At 42.8% G+C, this 23,922-nt stretch overlaps 1 protein-coding gene across 1 annotated transcript in view; it reads left to right on the top strand.

Moving 5' to 3' along the window:
* Positions 1 to 23,922, top strand: part of UMODL1 (uromodulin like 1) — a 39,616-nt gene that overhangs the window by 2,062 nt on the left and 13,632 nt on the right. The window contains exons 2-12 of the mRNA XM_042866806.1: positions 3,893 to 4,054; positions 4,449 to 4,555; positions 5,110 to 5,302; positions 6,457 to 6,597; positions 7,334 to 7,453; positions 9,051 to 9,305; positions 9,711 to 9,823; positions 11,436 to 11,655; positions 14,916 to 15,053; positions 16,096 to 16,776; positions 19,334 to 19,446. Of these exons, the coding sequence (XP_042722740.1) occupies positions 3,893 to 4,054; positions 4,449 to 4,555; positions 5,110 to 5,302; positions 6,457 to 6,597; positions 7,334 to 7,453; positions 9,051 to 9,305; positions 9,711 to 9,823; positions 11,436 to 11,655; positions 14,916 to 15,053; positions 16,096 to 16,776; positions 19,334 to 19,446 (2,243 nt within the window). The remainder of the gene's footprint in view (positions 1 to 3,892; positions 4,055 to 4,448; positions 4,556 to 5,109; positions 5,303 to 6,456; positions 6,598 to 7,333; positions 7,454 to 9,050; positions 9,306 to 9,710; positions 9,824 to 11,435; positions 11,656 to 14,915; positions 15,054 to 16,095; positions 16,777 to 19,333; positions 19,447 to 23,922) is intronic.

Here is a 23,922-nt window from a genome sequence, read left to right as displayed (position 1 = left end):
TTTTAAAAGCATGTCCTCAGAAACTGTAGGCCTGAGAGGTGTCAGTGAGTTTATTTCCTACAACTTTAACAAAACTGTACATTTCCTGTAAAGTTTAGCTGCAAGATTTCCAATCTGCCACATTGTGGATATACGCTCCGGGCAGGTTTGCCTGTGAAGCACTGTGGTCACCTTGACTCTTTTCCTGTCAAAGTTAATTTTGGAACATTTTAGAACATAAAAGGATTTGTCTGGCCTCTAGGTGATTTCTCTGTTCAAATTATTCCAGTATCTTTGCTTTTCAGGGCATTAGTCATATATATATTCAGTGAAAGGTAATGCACTGTCTAGACATAGTCTTAAATAAATGATGAAAAGAGAAACTATGACTGCTGAAATTACTGCACAGCATTCTGCTGAACTTCTGTCACTTTCTTCTTGATGTTATCCACACTGGCATGCTCCCCATCCTAGCAGGAGCTGAAGAGGCTGCACCACCTTTCACAGTCATCTGGTTCTGGCTGTCCCCAGCATTTTCTTTCCAGAAGGAAACATTTACTCCTGCCTGGGATATGGCAGGCTCTGCTTTCTTATTTCTTTACTTTTGAGGCAAAAATAACCTAATCATTACTCAAGTCGGTCTGGTAATTCTCTTCAATTGCCCATCAGTCTGTTAGGATAGTATTAGACATTGGCATGCATACAAAGAAACTGCTTCATTTATTTCTAAAACCAAGTCTCTAAAAGCGAGGAAGTGCTAGAATTCTAAAATTAGAATTAGATGAAAACAGCCATTGTTTCCTCTCCTTTTGCCTGTGCATGCAGACAAATAACCCTCTTCGTTCCCTGACCTGCTGCCTTGCCCTGAGGACCATATTTCCAAGGGCAGCAGAATCCCCCTAAAGAGTATCCCAGCAGTGCTCTTGGTTCATTGTGTGGTTCAGTGCTTTGCTAAGCCTCTTTCTGAGCAGAGAATTATTTATCACCTCCTGAGGTGAATCCCAGGGTGATGCCCAGACAGCACTTTATTTTCACACTGCAGTAGGAAGGGAAGGACGTTATCTGCTTTTTGCAGATGCAGCAAGGCTTGGATCTCATCATTTTGTGCCCACTCTGAGACACTCAGTATGTGATTCCTCTTTTTCACTTAATTATTTTTATCCCCAGAGCACTTGGTGCTGCCTTCAGCACAGTATGGAGTGTGAAGCCTGCTGCCCTTGATGGTGACAGTGAGCTTCTTCTGGAGCATCATATATCTGTCTCCCCCCTTTGATGCCTGAGAGGAATGCAGTGTTTTGGTGCCCAGCCCTCTGTGTGACACCTGTGTGGAAAGAGGACTAGATGGAGGCTATGGCCGAGCCAGCAGTGTCACTCAGCACCCACATTGCCTGGGACATACCTGCAGCTCTCCTGGGCAGAGACTGGTGATTTCAGTTGCTGAACCTTGGATGCTCTGTCTCTTTCTCTGCATGTTTATGGAGAAAATGAGGGAGGAAAGACTATCTGTTTTCTGACTGATGGGCCATTTGGCCAGCTTGCTCCCTAGCTTAGTGGATTGCATAGCTCTGGGTGACCAGCCCTGAGCTGATTGAAGGGAAAGTGTAAATCAAATTTGCAAAGTGAGTTAGTTGCAATTAGGTGGAAATGTGAAGTGAATCCGTCCTTGTTTTCACTGATGCGAAAATGATGGCCTTTAGATTTTAGATAAATGGCTTGAGTGGCACCCAGCCAGAACTCAGCAGTGATTTCTGAAATTGCATGTGACCCACTAGATTGCTTGCACCATACATGTCCAACCCGTTAGTTTTATGTGTTTATTGCCTTTTTTTTAATGTTATAAGAAATATATAGAATATATATTTTAAAAATAACTATTGTTACTATTTACATTAACTATATTATATATTTTACATGTGGCCCAAGATAATTCCCTTTCACTCAGTGCAGCCCAAGCAAGCCAAACTGTTGGACACCCATGGTTTATACCATGATTCAATATTGCAGAAGAGGACCTGGGTGGAAGAAGCTGCTTTGAACCTCAAACCTGTTCAAACTACAGCTGAAATCAGGAGGAGGCTTTCTAGCAGTAGGATCCTCCTGGGGGAAAAGCATGTGGAATCAGTCCCAGAGTCAGCAGAAGATCCTGGTCCATTCTGGGAAGTAGAATAGACACCCAGGAGGGGAGTAAACTCTTCAAAAGGGCTGACAATAGCAGGACTAGGGGAAATGGATCCAAGTTGAAGGAGGGAAGATTTAGGTTGGATGTTAGGGGGAAGTTCTTTACTAGGAGAGTGGTTAGGCCCTGGAACGGGCTGCCCAGGGAGGTTGTGGATGCCCCGTCCTTGGACGTGTTTAAGGCCAGGTTGGACGGGGTCCTGGGCAACCTGATCTAAATGTGTATGTTTGGTGGCCCTGCCAGGCAGGGGGGTTGGAACATGATCCTTGAGGTCCCTTCCAACCCGGGTGATTCTGTGATTCTGTGATTCTGTGTAATAGGACTACTAACCTTGTTGGACACAGAAGAATCTTGGGTCAGATTGCACAGGATAGGATTTCCTTAACTGCCGCCCGATGATGTTGGGGATCAAACACTAGCTCTACTTAAACACCACTCACAGCCCCAGTAAATCTGTGTTCCCTGATGGTGTGCACGCAAAGTATACACATGCAATATAAAGGTGTGGAAAGGTGCTTTCCCATATATGCTGCATACAAATCTTTAAAATACACATTCACTTAGCCTCTGAACTTCCAAAGGATCTCTGCTCAGTGCCTACACTCTTCTCAGCTTGTGGGCTTTGGCAGGTTTTTCCTCAGAAGTGTGGATTCTTGTCATTAAATGATGTTTGTTTTTCTTAATTATCCTTGAGAAGCATATTATGGGACCCCCAAAAAACACAGATTAAAATCATTGGTTATAATGGACTATTTATGCAAATACAACTAGAAGCCCTATTGCAGAAATGGCTGAAAATTATACATGTTGAATTTTGTGTGGTGTGTTTTGAGCTTTATCCCATGACTGGAGATTGAACTGGGGATTTGGAGTGCTAAAAATGAGATCTGTTCTGGAGTGGACTACAAAGTCAAAGCTCTCCGTATGCAATAGGCTTTAGTCTGTGCTGAGAAGGGAACCTGGCATGTGCACATAGCAGCAAGTGTCAGAGATTTGGTCTAAAACTTCACTAATCAACATCATTTGCTTATTTAAGAAGCTTACTTTGCTGAGGCCATGAGACATAGATTCAGTATTCCCTTCTACTTCTTGGAAACCTCAGATTTAGCTTTATTCAGAGCCTTCAGATGACAAATTGAAAACCCACAGAAATGGCATCCATGATGGGTCTGTAATTTGCTGTAGACCTTTCATTTACTGTGGACTTTACTATTTCAAAAATGGTTTTCCTGAACTGCAGCCTTCTCCTACAGTGAGAATAGTTCTCATTTTTCTCCAAGCTGACTTTAATTACCTGATAAATTAATCAAGAGTTTGTAGGATCACAAATTTGTTAGAGCCAAACAAACGGAAATGGTTAAATGAAAACTCCAGATTTCTAGCATAGACACTACCTGTTCACTTTGATCATTATGTATTATTTGGATTAGTCATAGCTGGCACTGAGTATGTTTTCTGTCATGTAGTGCTCCAATTTCTCCACAATTAGAATCTGTCTTTCTGTCTGTCTGTCTACACATTATCACTAATGGAAAATTATCAGTTCAAAAATTCTGAATATTTTTACGTCCTTTAAAGGAAATAATGGCATTTAGACTGCTGTTTTTTCCTCATGAAAATCTCTTAACAGAACGACACATTTCTAAAATGTGAGAGGACGTTTGCTGTAATTTAAACAGCAGTTTTATGGAAATAATTTTCTATATTTTTGTCCTCAGAAGTGTTTTTGTTCCTTAGCGCTCAACAGGTCCAGTGTATTTGCCTCAAGACCTGGTATTTGTCCAATGGAGAATATGGAAACATCTGATTATTCTTGCACGTTCGATGCTGAATGTCCAGGGCTGAAAAAATGCTGCAGCTCATCCAAGGGAGCAGTCTGTGTGAATCCAAAGCCAGAGGGTATGTTACTGATAAATTCAAGGCTGCTTCTAATAGAAATGTGCTTAATTTTTCCTTCTGAGGGTGGGAGTGGGCAGAACAACTGTTACCATAGTTCTTTATAAAGAAAACATGGGAATCTGCCTTGGGTCAACTCCAGGAAATTTGGTTTCTGTGCTTGTGCCTGTGGGGCTGAACAGGGTGTGCTGAGTCCATTGGACTTTGCATGGCTTCTCCTCCTCAGCTGGCACTGTTGCCTGCAGCGTACTGGAGCAGAAGCCAATGGCTGCATGTGGACCCTTGGTAATCTCAAAGTTAAAGCTTGCTTTGGTTTCTCAGAGCCTTCCTACAACTCTGTAGCTTTCTATGGCATCACACCTCGGATGACTTGGCTCTTTTGTTTTGTACACTTCAGAAAGGATGTTCTGGTACAACGTGACAGTCCTGGTGAAAATGGATTTTAATGAATTAATTAGAGTGGATTCCCACCTTCTGAATCATTCACGTCTTTTGCATTCCATGGTACGTATGAATACAAGCGATCTCATGTGTTGCTCATCGTGTCCACACATTTGTTGCTTACTGATTACCACTTACTTCAGTCTAGGAGGGAACCCATGGTCCCACGAGCTGGATACTGCCTGGCCAGCTGCTCCTCGTGTAGTTTGGGCCAAATGTATTCCTAACTGGTGAATGTCAGCCTCATCCTCATGGAGCTTAAGTAAAATTGATCTAGTAGCTCCTTAAGTAAATTTTTCCGGTCTTTGCCAAGGAGCAGAGAAAGCTCTGAAACAGAGTTTTCTTCCTGTCTAAGCAGTGTGTGCTGCAGCTCCAGCTCAGCTTAGCTTCGGGCTTATGACAGACTGGTTCTAGATTTCATGATCTGCAGGGGCAAGATACTTTTGTAAAATGTGATAATAAGAAGAGTTGCTCAAATACAGACCTAAATATTGCTGCTTTCCTGAATTTACTGAACTGGTGCTTTTTACACTCAGTTTCTGATGATGATCATTGCATAGGTTATGCCTTATTGGCATACATCTGTACTGATGAAGATTTGTTCACCTATTTTCCAGATTACTGGTGCATTACAGCCCTTGAATACCTCTGTGCACCATATCCAGAGTAACTATGCAGAAATGTATGCTGGGACAGTGGCCTCTCAAGTTCTGATTGGACTGCATCAACCAGCTCCACTAGCAGAGGTTTCTTCTTCCTTGAAGAACATGGTTAAGCGCGTATATGAAGTGATTGACGCAGATGTGAAAGGTTATTTATTATAATCCTGGCCCTGGGGGAAGCCTTTTCAAGGAGTTTCATTTCACTTGGGATTTTATCTGTATGACTATCAGTTATAGAATCACAGAATTATTAAGGTTGGAAAAGATCACTAAGGTCACCCAGTCCAACCATCAGCCCATCCTTACCGTGCCCACTGCTCATGTCCCTCAGTGCTACATCCACACAGCTCTTGAGCACATCCAGGGACAGTGATTCCACCAGCTCCCTGGGCAGCCTGTGCCACTGGATCACCACTCTTTCCGAGAAGACATTTTCCTAATATCCAACCTGAATCCATGGGTTTATAGTCATACTGAATCTTGTAAATTTTGCAAAGATTACTGAAACCACGTATTATAGGGTGAAGATAGACTTGTAGTTAATTTTGGAGTGAATAGTTTGGAAGGCATGATCATGCTTCCTCAGTTGTTGTTTTTTTCCCCCCTCTTACTAGGTATTCAAGTAGTCATGTTTGTAGCACAAACATTAGTTGTATTAAGCAGTCTCTTAAGTGTTTGCATTGTTCTTGAGAAGCAGATATACTCTATTAAATAAGGAGTATTTGTAGTCTGCTAATTACTGCTGTTTATTAATCTACTTCTTTGAGCATTACGTAAGTATTTAAATGTGTTTTATTATTGCATAATTATCTGAACATCTTCACCCCTGACATGCATCCATAAATACTGTTTGTCATTAGTTCTTATTCTGTATTTGCTGACTCAGTCAGCATTCAGTCTGATCTCCGGGCAGATTTTCTTCCTCCATCACTGACTTCACTCCGGTTTGAATGACACCCTGGAACTATGAGAAAGAACTGCTAACTGTCATCTTAATCCAAACATGCTGAGTAAAAAGTGGTGGGCGTATAAGTGAATGGGGACTGGTTTCAGGAAAAGGCAGCATTCTGATTTCATAGAATCATTAAGGTTGGAAAAGACCATGAAGATCATCTAGTCCAATCATCAGCCCATCTCCAACATGCCCACTGACCATGTCCCTCAAATTCATATTTAATTGCAGATATAAATCTGAATTTGTATCAGCAGTTACTACAGATTTACACTGAATTTGTCCTAGTCAGAGCAGATCAGCCTTGATGCTGCTATCAGTATCTGTATAAGCTGTATTCTTCTTCCTAGATGTTGATGAATGTTCCTATGCAGAATTCAATGCTTGCCCTGAGCAAAATTCCTGTGTAAATACGGAGGGTTATTACAGCTGCAGCCCTGAGCACCAAGAAGCATATGTCAGCCCTCTCCAGCTAAGCACAAGAAAAGATGGTAAGAAAAGTAGGTCTCACCTTGGGAAATACTGAGAATGCTTCTGCAGGAACCACCTGCTTCTGGATCTCACAGGACCATTTCTTGTTGGCAGGAGGTGCTGCATGAGCCATCTTGCTGGCTATGTCTGATGAAATGCAGTGTACTTATTTCCAAGATCCAGGCTGTTTGTCATGCCTCACCCTCAGCTGTCCTTTCTCACCTGACAAAGTGTTTGGCTTCAGGCCCTGACAATGTGTCATTCATTGTCAGTACACCTCCCCAGCGCCATGGGCAGCTATGATTAGTGACTTTACTTGCACTTGAAGTCTCCTTCCCCTTTTATGTGACTGCAGCCTGGACTCTGGCATAGTACAACCCCATCTTCAGCTGCTGCTCTGTTGCTGAGTCCTTTGCTGGAAGCAGCTGGAGTTGGGCAATGTGAGAAATAATTCTTTCCAGAAAAATACATAGGCATGCTCAGACACCAATAGGCCTGCTAACAGGCTTAAAGATAATGGAATAAGTAAGCATTTGCAGATTCAATAATTTTGTTAGAAAACAATTTTGCAATCCTTTCAAAAATTAAGATATTGTATTGATTCATCCTTACATGATATGAAAATATATTTATTTTAATTTCTATTTATAATACTTCTATTGCTGCTTTTCAGCTGCTGGAAGTGCAAATGATATTACTTTAGATTTGCTTTGTTAGGAATACATTAACCCTTTGATAATGCTGTTTCCCCCTTAGGCATGGCAGCATCCACTCCAAGCTCAGAGTTGGATCCCATTAACATCAGCAGTAGCTCTCCATCTATAAGTAATTCAAGTCTCTTGTCCACGACTAACCAATCTACTGATGCTGGATGCTGTAAGTGACTTTGGATTTGAATGAACATTGCCTTGCTTTAACTCAGGCACTCTGTGATCCCATTTTTCTGGAGCTGGTTGAGTTACAGGAGGGCGTTCACAAAAATGGTGGTAGTTTTGGAAGAGGAGGTGATCACGCTGAGCTCACTGAGCCACTGATGCTTGGCAAGCTGTCCAATGGCAGGACCCATCATGGGACTTGGTCTGGATAATCCAAATCCTGCAGAGTAAGGAAGCATACCAGCAAAGGCAGTGGAAGGCTGGCACCACTTATCGCTGGGCCCTACTGAATGCATGTCCTGAGCTTATACTGTATAGAGGAGCATGATGGAGGCACTTGTCCTGCTACCAGTGCAGAAGTTCCTCCTGGCCAAAGACTCTGGGACACAGTCCATGGAGATGAGTCAGGGAAGCTCTCCACATGCACATTATGTTGGAATTAGCCTTTGTGAATACTCCCCGCTATGCATTACAGCTGTCTGGGGGACTGTGATGGAAACAAAGCCTGAAAGATTTATCTTTATATCAGTGACATGGGTCCTTTCAAATGAGAGTGGTCACAATCTTCTTTTAACAACATCCTGTTCTTCTTGCGGGAGGAAATAGCTGTCAGTAGTTCTTTGCCTACCTCACAGAGACAGGCCATGTTTTCTTGATCTTCATCTCTGCAGCTTCTGATCTGAGATGTAGCTAAAGAAATTTGAGTGAAGTCCCCCTAGAGGAGGGAGGCATCACCTTGTGGGTTTTTGGCAGCCCCCTTACTCAGAGACCTGACAACAGTGATGTCGCATTATAATAGCTGAGGAAAACAACCCATTTTCCTTAAGGCAACCATTAGCATAAAGGAACAGATGCTGTGGAAGCAGCATACTGTGGTCTCCAGTTTAGTGTGTGGGCTGATATTTGACCAACCTGACCCTGTCTGTTTATGGGAAATGTGTCCAGTCTAACACTGTCATCTCAGCTCTCCCTCTAGTTAGTGGAGGTGGAAGGGCCCTGCTAGAGGGCAGTTCACCCTGCCCCATTTAGATACCTCCTACTGCTTCAAGGAGAGGAATCACCTCTGATGGGCAGTCTTTTCCCCTTGACATGACAGTGATAGCATTGGACTAGCATGACATAAACAGGTAAAATACATGCCCCCACTTCACTCCCAGCTTGTAAAAGTTGCAGACAGTGGTGTTTTTCCAGGCATAAATCAAGAGAGCCTTTGCCTGAAGGGGTGCAATTTGATGATTTAAGTGACAAGCAAAGCAGATGTAAACTCACGTAGAGTACACAGATTCACTCTTACAAATTTGTTTCTTCTGCTGGAACCTGCAGCAGTCTGCCTGATTATTAGTGTTACTATTGATTCAACACAAATATGTATGGTGAAGGGAAGTAAAAAAAACAAACATCCAGCAATTATTCACTCTAGTGAGATGGCTCATGGATGAGTGAACTTTGTACTGTAAAAGGGACAAATCTGTCTTGACGTGATGTAAAGAGGAGCTTCCCCTATTGACTGTAAAAGTGCTTGTGTATAATGGATTTAGGATAGTGGTGTTTTAACGATTAAATGTCATTTTTGAATGTGTTGACTCTTCCTGAGATAGATCCCTCTGCAATTACAAACCATCGAATCTTCAGCGTTACCAGCAACAGCTTTGAAATGTCCTGGCATGTCGCATCTACTCTAAACCATACTTTCCAAGTCCAAGTGTTCAGGAACAAGGAGATTGTAAAAAACATGAGAACAGATGAAGTGAAAATGAGTGTATCTGGACTGGAAGCAGGTGTGATGTATTCAATAGAGATCAGCTACAAAAGTTGTGGAAAATCCATCCTCTCCCATCAAAATGTTAAAACAGGTAAATAGATCCTTAAATATATCTTTATGGGCCTGATGTAAGTGCATGGGGGGCTATAGCAGAATATTGGCTTTATTTTCTTGGTTCAATCCCAAACTCTCACTTGCCAACAAAGCAAACAAAATATAAGGAGGTGAATGAACTTCTTTTGAATACTGTTATTTTTCATCCAGCTATATTTCTCTTAATATATATCTGCACATTCAGGTATATATTTGGGCCTAAAAAATGCCTGAAATTCACTTCCAGATTTAATCATTTTACCCAGTCCATGCCAGAGTCAGGTGTGCTGACTGACACCATGTTCTTGTGGACTCTCTACATTTCGTATTTTGGTTTGGGTGCATCCATTTTGACTGAATCATCTTCATTTGTCGTTATGCGTTTTGATGTTGTGTACCACAGAGGCTAAGATATTTGGTGCTACTGTGAGGATTCTCAACTACAACTTCACCGAAGATCTCCATGATCCCAGCAGCTCAGCATATGAAGAATTTTCAAGGCTGCTGCTTACAGAGGTAATGTTAAAATATCTCTGGGTAAAATACTTTTCTTCAATTTAGAATTTATTTAAGATAATGAAGGATTTTGTGCCCAGCTGAAATAACCCTTGGAAACCATAATATTGTTTCCTATGATCTTTCTTTGTAATTAACACAAAATCCAACTGACAAAAGAGATCAAATCCTTGGTCTTATTAGCAGTGGAGACAAGAATTTTCCCTTACAGAAGAGTAAAGGAATTAAAAATCCAGGTGTGTCACAAGGACTCCTTTTCTTGGATCTTTAGCAGTAAACTCTCACTAAATTGACTTGGGGCTTTCTAATGGATTATTGAAATGGCAGCACTGGCATTTGTTTCAATGCTGTCTTCTCAGTAAGTGTTGGGCTGCTTGCAAAGTTTTCTTTAAGGAAAAGTGACCGAGTCAGGCTTTCTTCTCCAGCCCCATTCACTGTATGTGCACATGCAGCCAATATCAACGCTCAGGTATAGTCAGCCACCAAGGAGGCCTCAGTCATCAGCTCTGTTTCCAGGGCTCAGCTTCCCAAGCCATAAACATACGTCAATATAAATCTGGGGCGAAAAAAAGAGCATCAACAGTGGAGCTGTATTTCCAAAGACAGTCCAGAAGTGGTGTTTACTCATGAGAAATTTCAAGTCTAACCTCTTGATGTAGTTTTATTTTTCATAGTGCTTGTTTTTGTTGCACAGAAGCATTTTTTTTTAAGGCATCTCTTCTGAGGCTGACTCAGACATAATCACATAATCAGAATTGCACAGTTGGGAAGGGAAGGCAATAATGTCTGTCTGTGTTGTTTTTCCTGCACTGGGAGCACGGTATCCCCTTCCCTCTTTCCTCTCTCCTCTTTTTTTTTTTTTTTTTTTCCTTCTTTTTTTTGTATCCTTGCCCAGATTTGAATGTAGACCACTTAAATAGCTTGTTTGTAGGATTTTTTTTGAGCAAACTGGCTGAATGGGACCGAAGCTGGGTTGATTTATAGTGCTACTTTGCACACTCAAAGTCATGCTTTCAGCTGGAGATGGGAATGAAAAGCTCAAACACACACTCAGCCTACATCTTGCAGTTGGGTCTTCTAGTGGTGGTCACATTCAGACTGCCTACTGGGGACAGCCTCTGGCCTGCGCTAAGTGCCAAAGTCTACCTGAATATTGCCTGAGGGACTGTAGCTGTCAGATGCCAAAATCACCAAATTCCAGCTCCTGGGAGCTCTCCCTCATTTCCTATGTAGCTGAATATAGGAGAGTCTTGGGACATGAGAGCTTGTGTGACCTGCCGAGCTAACTTGAAGGGTATAATGCGTGCAAGCTTATCTTGTAAAGCATGATTAGTTGGGGCAGAAGGAATTCTGCTTATTTGAACCAGAAAAGAGTTTGGTTTGTAAGATAAGAGGTAAGATGTATATCATTTTCAAGAGTGCATCAAGGAGCTACACACTCCTATGTACCTAAATAATAACTGAAACACTTTGAAAATTTTTCTTTTTACCACATGTCCTACTAATGTTTAGGAATGTAAGTCTTTAGAAATGGTACCACCATAGCTCAGTTTTAAAAAGCAGCTATTGCTGCTGAGTTCCTAATTGCCAATGCTTCTCTAACTCAACTCAGATTGGGAATTCCTTTCCACCCAACATTTCTGCTTTATATGAATCTGGGAAACTGAAAGTGCAGATTGAATCCCTGCGAGCTGGGAGCGTCACTGTGAGACTCAGAATTGCAGTGCAGGATGCTGGGTTTCCAGTGAATGCCTCCTCCTTTGCTCCAATGCTTTCATACTTGTACAACGACTCCGTACTTTTGGTGGATCGGCAGAACTCTACAGTAGAAGGTAATTTTTAAATTATTATAATTTTAATAGCAGAACAGTGTTTGATATTTTGATTGTGTGCAGCATCACCAGCATTCTACCTGAAAATAGGGAGACAAAGTGTGCAGAGCTAATCATGGTTTGTTGGAGGGGAAGACAAGAAGGAGCATCGGCTGTCCTCAGGTATCTGCAGGCAGCACTGCCCTCCACAATGCTCAAGGAGCAGAGGATTCCATTGTTTCCCCATTGATTTTCCTCTCCTCTCCCCTCTGTCAGCTGGGGGAATTTTGCCGTATCTTCCTTGCCCTGAAGTGAGGACAGGATTACTTTGGAGTATTTGTAGCCTTTAGATACTCATGCCTCCTAGGCAGTTTTGCACTTCAAGGCTGCGGAGCTGAACTTGGGCCAGGGTTTAGCAAATCTAGCTGAAGAAATTCCCAAATGTCCTCTCAGTGAATAGGACTGAAGAAACATGTATGGAATTTAATTAAATTGGGCCTTTGTTTGATCTTCAGTAATCACCATTTTTATCTACAAAGGACTCGTTTCTGGCTTCAGGTTTCCCAGCTAGCAGAGCCAGCCAGAGCTTAGAGAGTTGCCAAAGTCAACAGAATGGGCTATTCTTCTCTCTTGGTGCACTGAGCACTTAAAAGCTTATTTGCTGTGATCAGGGAAAACTCCCTTTGGAGTTGCAGAGCATATGGATGACAGGAAAAAACAGAAGAGAAATTGCACCTGAAGCCTACAAATATCACAGCACCAGCAGGAACTGAATTGCAAGATGCAGATGTGTGCCAACATCCCTTACAAATATTACTGATATTTTCCTGGCTGCATATGAAGTCTGAGTGTGGAGTGTGCAGGAGTGGAGAAGAAGGCAATATTTTGGGGATGTTTTTTAATTGCAGAAAGCCAGATGGCTTCTAGTAGCAGCATTCTAATCCATGAGTGCAGCCAAATTCTTCACTCTCCTTTATCCTCCCTAGGACTACAGTAAAGGTATCTATTTCCTAGCTATGCCCAAAGAAGCACTTGTTTAACATGAGTTTCTTAAAGTCAAATGTGGAAAATAAGACCAAGGAGCGCAGTGCTTGAGGAAAACATAGAATCTCACAATGGCTGAGGTTGGAAAAGACCTCTGGGTCTACCTAGCCCATCCCCTGTTCCAACAGGGATACCCAGAGCAGGGTGCCCTGGGCCATGTCCAAGCGGCTGCTGAAGATCTCCAAAGAGATATTGGAAGATCTCAAGGCTGTATCATTTCCTTACTTCTGAGAATCCTGGAGTATGCCCTCTGGTAGTAAGAGCACACAGTGTTGCTTTTACATATGTAGAGCAATGCCACCTGGACTTCTGTGGAGCCTGGCCACCAGTAGGCTGGTGTGCTTGGCTTAGTGACAGTGACAGAGCAGGGAGTTTGCTTTGGAACCACAAAGATGGAAAGTCAGAAGGGACAGAACAACTTCAGGGAGTGGCGTAGTTTTGCATCCCTCTTTCTAGTCTCATACAATTATGAAACTTTCTGCCAAGATTAATTGAGACACTGAAGAGGCTGTCTGTTGTATGAGGCACGACAAGGAAAGAGAAGGGGACGTGTGGAGTCATGCCCAAGGTCAGTATAGCAATATCATGTCCTGGGTAGCATCAGGAGCCAATTCCCAGAGAAGTGAAACAATATGGCAGGTGCAGGAAGTCTGTGTGTGTCTGTGCACGTGTGTGTGCGCACATATACAAGTGCATGTGCTAGCACTATGGAGGACAGAGAAGACAGTATCAGTGTTTGGCCTGATGTGTAGTTGAATGTGGTTTCAGAAGTGAAGTCTGCTTAAAAAGCCCTGCTAGGTAATGGGAAAGAAAACCCTCTGAGCCAATGGAACCAGTGAATGTAACTTACTTGGCATTAGCATTTGAGCATCTCTCTGATGGTGTCTGAAGCCATCAGGAGTCACATTTACCTCATGGCACAATAAGTCATGAGGGAGAGCACTTCCACTGCTGGTGTTGGAGTCAGTCCTGTGTGCTCTTGCATTCCCCCTGAGTGGCTCAGGCTGTAAATTAATACCCAGATGCTGGCCACAGTCACATGGAATTACCTAATGGAAACAATCATGGATACACCAATTATCTAATGAGGAAGAAGGAGAAAAGAACTGAAATATGAACTGGGAGGAAAGGGGAAGCCTGCGTGCAAGCAAAGAGATGCACGCCTGTATGTGCATGCACACATGCTCTGTGCTTTCTCTTTCTAGACTGGGGCTTTCCTTTGTTTCTGAGAATTAATCTCTGTGACTAATCTCTGCATATTTGCAGAACAAGTACTTGCAATAACACATTGTTCAGAACAATTTTCGAGCCTCTGATCAAAATTATTTAACCCAAGAGATGGCACTCAGACTAGTTTTCTGCTCTCTGCTCAGAGGCAGTGAATGTATATGCACAAGTGAGTGCACACAGGGAGTGGTCACATGGAATTCAGTGGGATTGTTCATATGCAAAGTGTTAACTCATCCTTTGCCTGTGTACTGGAACAGTTGCAAGTGGTGGTATGAGACTCCAGAGCAAAATTCTTCAGGAGTGAAGGCACTCAGCCATAAAACTGATCTGTGACCCTACGGGAGAAGCATCTCTAATGCATTCACAGTGGTGGAAATCAGACTTAAGGAACACCCTTATAGCATATTGATGCCTTGATGAGCTAGGATGTTTTTTTCTGAGACTGTCCCAGAGGGAATCACGTCTGTTTAGTGTTACCTGTGAAAATAAATTATTTATAAAAAGAGTTTTTTTTTTTTCCCCTAGCACTTCCTCTGTTAAGAGATGAAGAGTGCTTACTATTTGCATTTACCTTTTATTTGAAGCAGAAAATGATTTGGATTCAGTTCCTATTTACTATTCTAGCTCATGATAGCTAGTGGTAACAGAACTATCCATTACTAATGGAGGTATGCTATGCAGAACTGTGTATTTATGAGGTAGCCCTGGTACAGGCACACAGAATTTTTCTCACTACAAGTAAGCGTTTAATTCTAGAACAACAAAAAAAGTCTGAAAAAAATCAGTACCTGGAGAAGATATTTTTAAGTGTACAAGGACAAAGGTTGATTTTTATGTGACAGGACAACAACGCCGTTAGCGTTCTGCATCACTTAGAGCTTGTCTGTCAGGCAAATGACAGATCACATTCTTAAATTCGAATACTGAATAAAGGACTTCTTGTGATGATTTCTAGCTCAATGCAGATAGGGGGCTGTCTCACTGATCTCCTCATTTTTATCTTACAGACTGGGATGAATGTGCTTCTCCCACCGACAATGACTGCTCCATGTTTGCACATTGTATCAATCTGATGGGCTCATATCTCTGCAGATGCAAGACAACCATGGACACCAATCCATCCCGGCCTGGAAGAAACTGTGAGGGTGAGCAGAAGACTACCATGTCATTTCCCTTTGCCATCGAAAGTTGAAATAAGTTATAATTTTCTACCTGTGCTTTTATTGCAACTTTTTATATAGCTCACAAAATACGTAGAGATGCACCTTTGGAGTCTCTGGCCAAAGAAGAACCTCTCTATACGTGAAAGTAGGACTCACACATTGGTTGTTCTGAAAGTAATGCCTCCTATTTATTTCCGAGAAATTACAACATACACAAACAGCACAATAACACTGTTTGATAGAGCAAATTCTCAGCTACAGAACACTATTTGTCAACACAGTCATTGACATTAGCTCTCATTTTTGCCAGCAATTAACAAGAGCCCACATGTTGCGCTCATAACAGTATGAACCAGCAGAGGTGACACACTGTCACTGTCACTACTGCTGAAACTCACCACTGACGCTCACTATGCTCACATTCACTGTTTGGTCAGCAAGCGTCAATGAATGTCAGTGTGTGCCATTTTTTCTGCATAGAGGAATTCAGTGACACACCTTTGCTTCATATGGCCTTCCATGTCAGACCCTTACTGCCATCTGTCACATGGCAACAACATGTAATGGGATATTGGCAGGAAGATTCAGCCTCTACTGCCTTTTCCACAACGTCCTCCTCTGAAGTCATGGGCCGCCATAATAAAATATGAGACATTTGTTTTGGAGCTGCCTTTGTATCTTTGCATGTAGTCTCTCTGAACTTCTCCTTGATGAGCCTAAAGACCGACTGCAGATAAATATTATTTTTGTCTCTTTGTGGCTAATTTCTTCCCCTGCATTTACCCATGGCCTGCTAACCAGAAGAGATTCAGGACTCAAATCTGCTTTTTTGTGTATGCAGGTAAACAGGTTCAATGCCACAAAAATCACATGGGCTACAATGCATTTATGAAATACTGAATGTTTCTGTAAAGCTATTGCATGCGGCTGTGTGGTTTCAGCCCAATTTCCAGGTCAGACACAGCATGCTCTGATGCCTCCTTGTCTGGTTTGAGGTTCCAATGCTACATCTATTGTGTTGCAGGTGAGATCGTGAGCCCTCTGACTGAAAGAACAGCCCTTGAAGTAGCAAGCAGCACACAGCTTGCTCCTGAAGCAAGCTCTGCAGCCTCTGCCTTCCCCACCATCACTGCAGGCTCTGAGATGAGCACCATCACACACCACCTTGCTGTGCTGCCACTGAGTGAGAGGCAAGCACCCCCCCACCTTTCCACCACCAGCACTCCTCCAGCCACTTGGAATAAAAGCCTGACTCCACACATGGCCAGAGACAATAGCCCCACAGCTGTGACTGCAGAGCAGCAGACCACCACGAATCCATCACAGCAGAGCTCATTGGCTGAGTCTTCCCCTTGTACATCGCAGCAAGTGGCCACTCTCACAAATGCATCCACTGGCACAGACAAGCAAGAGCAACATAGTTCTCCATTGCCAAAGTTATCAAACCAGACAGTCTTCGATATCTCTGGAAGTCATGCAGCTTTTGAAGAGCCTCAAGTCCACTCTCAAGATGGCCCTGTCACAGCTCTGTCAGCCACAGGAGATGCAGGAGCTTCCATTCTCGGTGCCACTCTCAACACACACACACAGACACGAAGAGAGAACAGCTCTTGGGCTGAGAATCACACCACAGCCCTGGGGTCACCAGCTCTGCCAGGCTTCTCCTTGCCTCCCAGATCAATTCCAAGCCCAGCCATGGACCACAGTGAGTATGCATTCAGCTGGGCATGCACGCATGGCAGTATGACTGCATGAGAAGGAAAACTTCACCCAGAGTCCAGGAAGATGCACAATTTTCTCAGTGATCTGGGGTGAAGGTGGCTGAAATTAGTCTGTCTATGTCAGAATTATTTCCCTGCAGGAACTGGTACTCTTTTCTAAATTGATATGTCATAATAATTTCACTTTCAGGTGATAGCTTTATCAATGTTACACTTCCTCTTCCCAAAGCAGATGAAGCAAATCATACAGTGTTCTAAGTGTGGCTCATGGAAATATATACTACTTGCTCTGCCACTACTTGCTCTATAGCAGCAGCCCACAGTTCTCTCTTTTTTTTTTTTTTTTTTTTTTTTTTTGCTACAGGAATGCTGCCATGTCTGCTCATCACTGAAAATATTTTTTCTTTAGTGCATTAGCTACTGGTATCTATTTATGTTTTGTTTCAGTTTATCCTTGCTCTTTCCATCATGCCTTCCACATCTCCCTGACCCCAAACCATACTCCTCTGTTCTTTTCCCTTCCCTACAATCTCCTGTTCCTGAAGGCCTCCATTGACCCAGCCCCACTTCTGATTTCTGTGTTCTTTTCTCCTTGGAAACTCTGTTTTTTGGCCATGCGGATCCAGATCTGTTACTTTTCCAACTTCTCTTATGCCACCAGCACATCACCAGGCCTGATCACTGGTGCCACAGAGTTCACATATCCCATCCTGCTGTCCTGGACAGCAGCTATGCCAGTTTCTCTTTTCTTCTCTTGCCTTCTCTCTTGTTGCATCCTTTGTTGCCCAGCATTGGCAAGACCGAGGAACAGAGCTAGGCATGTAACCTGTTTGGGAGCTTGCTGACCAAATGGGAGAAAGAATAATTTTGAATTCAACATATTGACCTCAATTGAAAAGCTCCATTTACTGCTTAAGTCTTTTAGTTTTTCTTTTTTTCTTGTTTCTGGGGACCAAGAGGAGCACCACAGGAGTGTCTCACCAGCTGGAGGCAGGAAATTGAGAGGGCAAAGCCCCACATTTGGTGAAATTTAACATAGAGCTCCTCCTTGTGGCAACATCTCTGACCTGGAAGATTAACAGCCAACCCTTCGTAGTCTGTTCATGTCTTTTAAACACCTATATATATATGTATTTATATACGTATATATCTGTATATAGCCATTTGAAAATTGTTCAGAACATTTTCCCTTCTCTCTATCAGATAAAAGTGGTTTATATCCTAAATACCTATGAAATACCTATGCTTACAGTGCAGCACAATCCACAGCACAAAGCAAACCCGAAGTCTTTGATCTTGCTTGTGGTGATGGTGGTGGTTGTTGTTAGGGTTCCTTTGGGGTTAAGAAGTATATTGGGACAAAGGAAGCCTTTTTTTGTGGCTTCTTTAAGGAGGCATGACTTTCCTCTCCTCTGCAATGCTTCTCTTGATGCTTCACTTGCTTCTTCCAGCACTTGTCCCAGCTCAAAAGATTGTATCCAGTATGACTAGGACAGACTTTGATGCAGTGTGATCCATACAGTCTATGCAGAGCCCTGCTTTTCCATTATTGTTCCATCAGAAAACACAGTTAATGTGGAGAGTAAAGCTCAGTGTAGGAGTCTGACAGTATCAGGGCTGGAAATTAATGTCTTATGCACTCTTGAAATCAGGACAGAAATATATAGGGAGGAAAGTAAGATGGTACAAAAGAAAGCAAAACTGGTAGCTTGATTCAGAAATAATTTTAAGGTGAATCTTTAGCTAGGTGGTTGCATTCTTGGAGTCTTTGGTAAAAACTATCCCATATTCATAAATGACATTATTGCGTTAGAACTTGCTAAATCTAAGAATGATTTGTTAGCAGATGTGAAGGTAATTGGGTGATGATGGTTATGGGATTGGGTGATATCAGTCAGCTTGTCTGGTCAGCCAGTAAAAAGATGCTAGAGGTATGAATCATGTCTTCAGAAATGCTTTCTCTTCTGCCTGTGATCATCTTCAGTGCCTGTGGTAATAATGCCAAAAACAGTGATATCAAAAAATGACCTAAATAATTTGAGATCATGTTAATGTGATTCAGCACACACAGCTTCAGAGAGGAGATGTTTACTCTCTTGGATTAATCTTATTTTACACTGTCTAAAATGTCGAAGTCTAATCCCAGGCAGCTGGCAAGCCTTCCTGTGAGGCTGGAGGGAAGGACTTGGAAAGGTTTGCCTTCCAGAGGGGCTGGTGTGTTCCCAATACAAATAGAGTTGAGATAGGAGCTGAGGTTGGAAGAGAAGTTCAATGCCCAAGCACTGCCATAGAGAAACATTCCAGAAGTCCCAGAGCATGTGAGGTAGAGTTGACAGCTCCAAGTCATATGGGAAGTCTGTCCTTCTTGAGAGGCATCCAGAAGCCAGAAAAAGTAGACTCTGCTACTGGACACCTGTGCTGAAGCTATGTTTTAGATAGCTAGTCTTTGGCAGTTGTGTGCACTCATGTCGCCAGGCATGCTTGGGACTGTCAACAAACCATGGAATATGTAATACAATTGACTTCTTTTTTACTCTGCAGCTTTCCAGAAACTTAATGGAATGGTGCGGATAACAAATGTGAAATACTCACCAGGCTTTAGCAATGCAAGCAGTGAGGAATATCAGAACTTTGCACAACTCTTTACTGATGAGGTAAGTGGCTAAAAAGGATGTGACCACGTGTGTAATCTTTTTCCATGAAGGGTATATGCCACATAAGCATCCCTCAATGCACCTATGAGATCTGACTCCCATTGAGTGAGCCTGCAGCAGTGTTTTAGGCTGAGACAAGGATCTGGGATTCTCTGGAGCCTCTGTTTCCTCTGCTTCCTGTGTCTGGTTATACAGGTTTATTTATTTCCTCCAGGGATACACTGAAATGTTAATGAATATTTGCACAGTGCTGCATTAACCTTGCCCTGTGCATCACTGTATTAATGAACGTTGTGATCATTATTACCCTTTGTCACAGGCTGACATTCCTTCCAATCATCCTTTCTTGTAACCCTGTATCTGCAAAGGGTGTGGTTTCTTGTGAAGTCACCTCTGCCCTCGCCTCTAATTAGAGCACAGGACATCAAAGCACACAGCCATGTCAGTTCCTCCTTCAGCACACTCTTAATGCCCGGATATTGCCTCTGACAGCATTGCTCTTATCATTTCTTGGTTAATTTTATCAGAAGTGTGTTCCTGCTGATGTTTGCTCAAACACATGTGCTTGGAAAACCTCTGGTTATGCTGGGCTGCTTTATTGCCTTCTTGGATGATAGATCCAATACTGACCATTGTTTGCCTCTTCAAACACTGCAGAGGTCTCCTCAGCCTCTCACTGTGGTCAGACCTACAGTCTGACAGCAAACGCACCTTCTGCAGGACACTTACTGGCAACTCTTGGTAGTCAGGCAGAGGTCAGGCCAACACGAAATTGGAGAACACTCTAAGAAGGAAACTGTGTGCTCTGTTTAGCTGTGCATGGTGTTTTCTCAGATGTCATATAGGTTTCCCACTGGTTGTTACTGGTTTGCGTCTTTCTAGATGTGTTAGCACACCACAGCTTTCTCTGTGTTGTTTCAGCCCCAACCTGTCACATCAGAAAAGCAGCCACAGAGTGAAAGGGATGTGATTAGCACAGTGAAGAGGGAGCAGCTCTCCACTGACCTCACTTCCATTTAGCATCACTTGCTGCCTGAGGCTATTTTGCAATAGCACGTTATTAAAAAGGGCTAAAATGAATGTATTTTCTTTGTGAGCTGCTCATTCGGATGCCTTAATTCAGCAAGTCATGGATCCAAGTTGGTATGGAGAATCTGTAACATGATTATATAAAAGAACCAGATTAGGTTTTGTGTGGGTTTTACCCGGTTCTCAAAGTTTCAGTTGGAAAAAGAATACTTGTGATTATAAGGCACGCTCTCCTTTTTCTAGCACTCCAATTCTGTGGACCACCTACAGGTGAGCTGTGTTAATGATTCCATCTACCCCCTGTGCCACTGCCTATAGCTCTAACAATCTCAGAGGAGATTCAGGTTGGATATTAGGAAGGATTTCTTCTCAGAAGGAGTGGTAAGATACTGGAAAGGCTGCCCAGGGAACTGTGTGGATGTGGCACTGAGGGACAAGGTTATTGGGCATAGTGGAGATGGGCTGATGATTGAACTAGGTGATCTTAGTGGTCTTTTCCAACCTTAGTGATGCTATGATTCTATAAACTTCATCAAAACGTGCCATGAGTGTTTTATTACAAATGTTGTTTGACACCAAAGTAAGGGAAGTTCAGGAAAAAAAAAGGTCAGCATATTCCTTGTCCAGATTGCAAAGGCCAGAAATTGATTCTTTTAAAGTATGAAGGGAAAGTTTCAGAGATTTTAAAAGCATTCTCAAATTCCAGTTAAATAAATTTTGCTGAAGGTTTTACTTAAACCTCTTTGGAGTTACCATCTACAATTGAGAGGATTTATAAGCCTTAATGTGTATAATGGTCTTCTGTGTAGAGCTGCCCTAGCACTTAAATGCCACATGGTGAAACTGGCAGCGCAGCAAAAAGAAATGCTGTTCCTTAAATAATGTGTAGGTGAAAGCAAGGTAATAACTTGATGTGACAATTTGCACTGTCATTGTCCAGACTAGCTCCATCATCCTACTTGTATTGCGCCTGAAGAACAACGTAGCTAAGGGTAAGAAAGTGTTTTAGTCTTCTTTGCTACAGCCAAGAAGAAAATCATGACAACTAGGGCTTGCCCTCAAGAAAATGAGTGAGGAATATGAAAAGTGTGAATTGAGAATGTGCTCACTGATGTGTATTAAATTCCTAAATGCAAAAGGTTGGTTTGAATTCTAGTGTCTTAAATACTGTCTGACACGCAGTGGAAAACTAATAACTGGCAATGCCTTGTCAGGGTGACCTCTCATTTGAAACTGACACAGCCTTCATTTTATATAGCTTAATGTACTTAAAATAATTGCATTCAAAGCTATCTGAGTGTGCAAGGAAATTTGATACAGGGATTAAGGCATCTACACAATTAGAGTGTAGTTGTCTTATTTTATTAGGGTCATTCCCTTCGCTTGGTACTGGCATTTGTTCTACTGGTGTTGCCTTGCTCTCCTGGGGTTCTCTTCTGGCACACCTATTTCTCCTGGTTTGGTTCTGCTGTGTTTTGTGTGTGCTGCAGAAATAGTAGCAACAACAGATACAAGATATTTCATTTTTCTAGTGAGAAAAATGGAAGTTTCTTTTAAAAATTTCTCAGTCTTTTCAAGCCCTGCTTCATCAACAATTATGTTGGTAGCCCAGGGTGTGGTGCATATAGTGAAGTCCTGCAGTCTTCTGAATAAAGGGTTTTGCAGTGTCACCTAGTGGCTAAATACAAGCACAGATGAATAACACAGTGGTGCTTTTTGAGCTCTGAGTCCTCTGTAACGAAAAATGTGGATAAGGGCAGAAACAAATAAACAAACAAAAAGCAAGCGACCAACCAAGCATCCCAAAACTAAGTCACAGGGAAGCACCAATAAAACAAAACAAAAAAACTTCAGGAGAAAGCTGAGAAGGAAATAGAGTTGAGATTGGGAATGAACTGAGTTCTCTCTGAAATCAGCGAGTGTCCAGAAGTTCAGGAAAAAAAAAAAAAAAAAAAAAAAAAAAAAAAAAAAAAAAAAGAAAAAAAAAAGATTAAAATACAAAATCTTAGAGCTTACCACCAACAATTCAGTATGGATGTTGGCAGAAATTTCTTCTCAGGAAAAGGTGAGGCAGTAGCACAGGCTGCCCAGGGAGGTGGTGGAGTCACCATCTCTGTGGAGGTGCTCAAGAAACGTGTGGATGTGGCACTGAGGGACGTGGGCAGTGGGCATGGTGGGAGTAAGCTGGTAGTTGGGTTGGGAGATCGTAGAGGTCTTTCCAACCTTAATGATTCTATGAAATTGTTGTGAAAGGGCAGAAAGGGAGAAGGGACTGTGTCCTGAAGCCCTGTAGCTTAGGGGAACAGGGATTTGGGGGCTGCCCAGGCTTTCCCAGTGAGGTTGCCCCTTGCATTCTCCCAGCTCTGCCTGCACACCCGCATGGGGCACTGCAAGCTTTGTTGCATAGGGCTTATTGGTATGTGGGAGCCCTTTTGTGGGTGCAAGCAGAAGGTTTGCTCCATACAATGCAATTAATTCCAGCAACTCAAAAAAGGTCTACAGCATGCCTGCAGAGCTTGGTCTGCTTGGCTGGATAATACACAGTGGACAGATGCATCTGCTTTGACACATAGAGTTGTAGTCACCTGGGACAATCCAGGAAAAAAACAAACAAACAAAAAAACCCCAAAAACCTGCACATGGGCTATGTGCACAGGTGTGAGAGAAATGAGGATTCTGACAGTTGTCTTGTCAGTTCCCACATCTGCCCTATTGACTCTCCCTAGGCTTTCTCTGGCAGCAGCCATGGCCTATGCCCTGAGCATTGCTCCTCTGACACCAGCTCTGTCTGACCTCGTGGCTGAGCTCCAGCCCTTCTGCTGCAGATATTTCCTGCAGGAGATGTATAAAGGAAGAAGGGGTTGGAGGTGATCACAGCACAGTCCCCACCCACCCCCTTAATGCTCTAGGAAGCTGAGCAAGGGAAGGAAGTGCCTGTTGTAACCTGAAGAGATGGTCTTAGAGTAGAGCAGGGATGTGAGCTGCCAGTTTACTGTTGCATTTCTGTTGGCAGTTTCTAAGCACGATTATAACACTGACAGCTCAGGACCACCTGATTCAGGCTTGGAAGTGATGATCCACTCTTTCTTTTGCTGCACCTTTTAGTTGTAAGTGTGAAAGAATGCAGTAAGACTTCCCAGACGTGTGGGGAAAAGATGTTATGAAACAGAGGGGATCTGTGAGCATCCCCAAGACCTAATGGAAAAAGTCACAGTGTTGATGGGTGGTATCACACAGTCTGTGCCTACCCTGGCACCTGGCCTTCGGATGTGCACTGCACTCTGCATTCAATGTGGTTGGACGCTGGTGCCAGACAGGTGTGCAAGCCTGTGTGTGTGTGTGTTCTCTGTTTCCCCTTGGGGGACCTCTGCAGGTAGGAAGGGAATCCTGTTCAGTCCTGTGAGGCTCATTGTGTGGGCATTCAGATTAAAACAATGAAGGGAAGAC

Source organism: Lagopus leucura, unplaced genomic scaffold (assembly GCF_019238085.1).
Source record: "Lagopus leucura isolate 7727_CA_CO unplaced genomic scaffold, USGS_WTPT01 Super-Scaffold_100001, whole genome shotgun sequence".
Lineage (NCBI taxonomy): Eukaryota > Metazoa > Chordata > Aves > Galliformes > Phasianidae > Lagopus > Lagopus leucura.
This window is presented reverse-complemented; position numbering and strand designations above follow the sequence as displayed.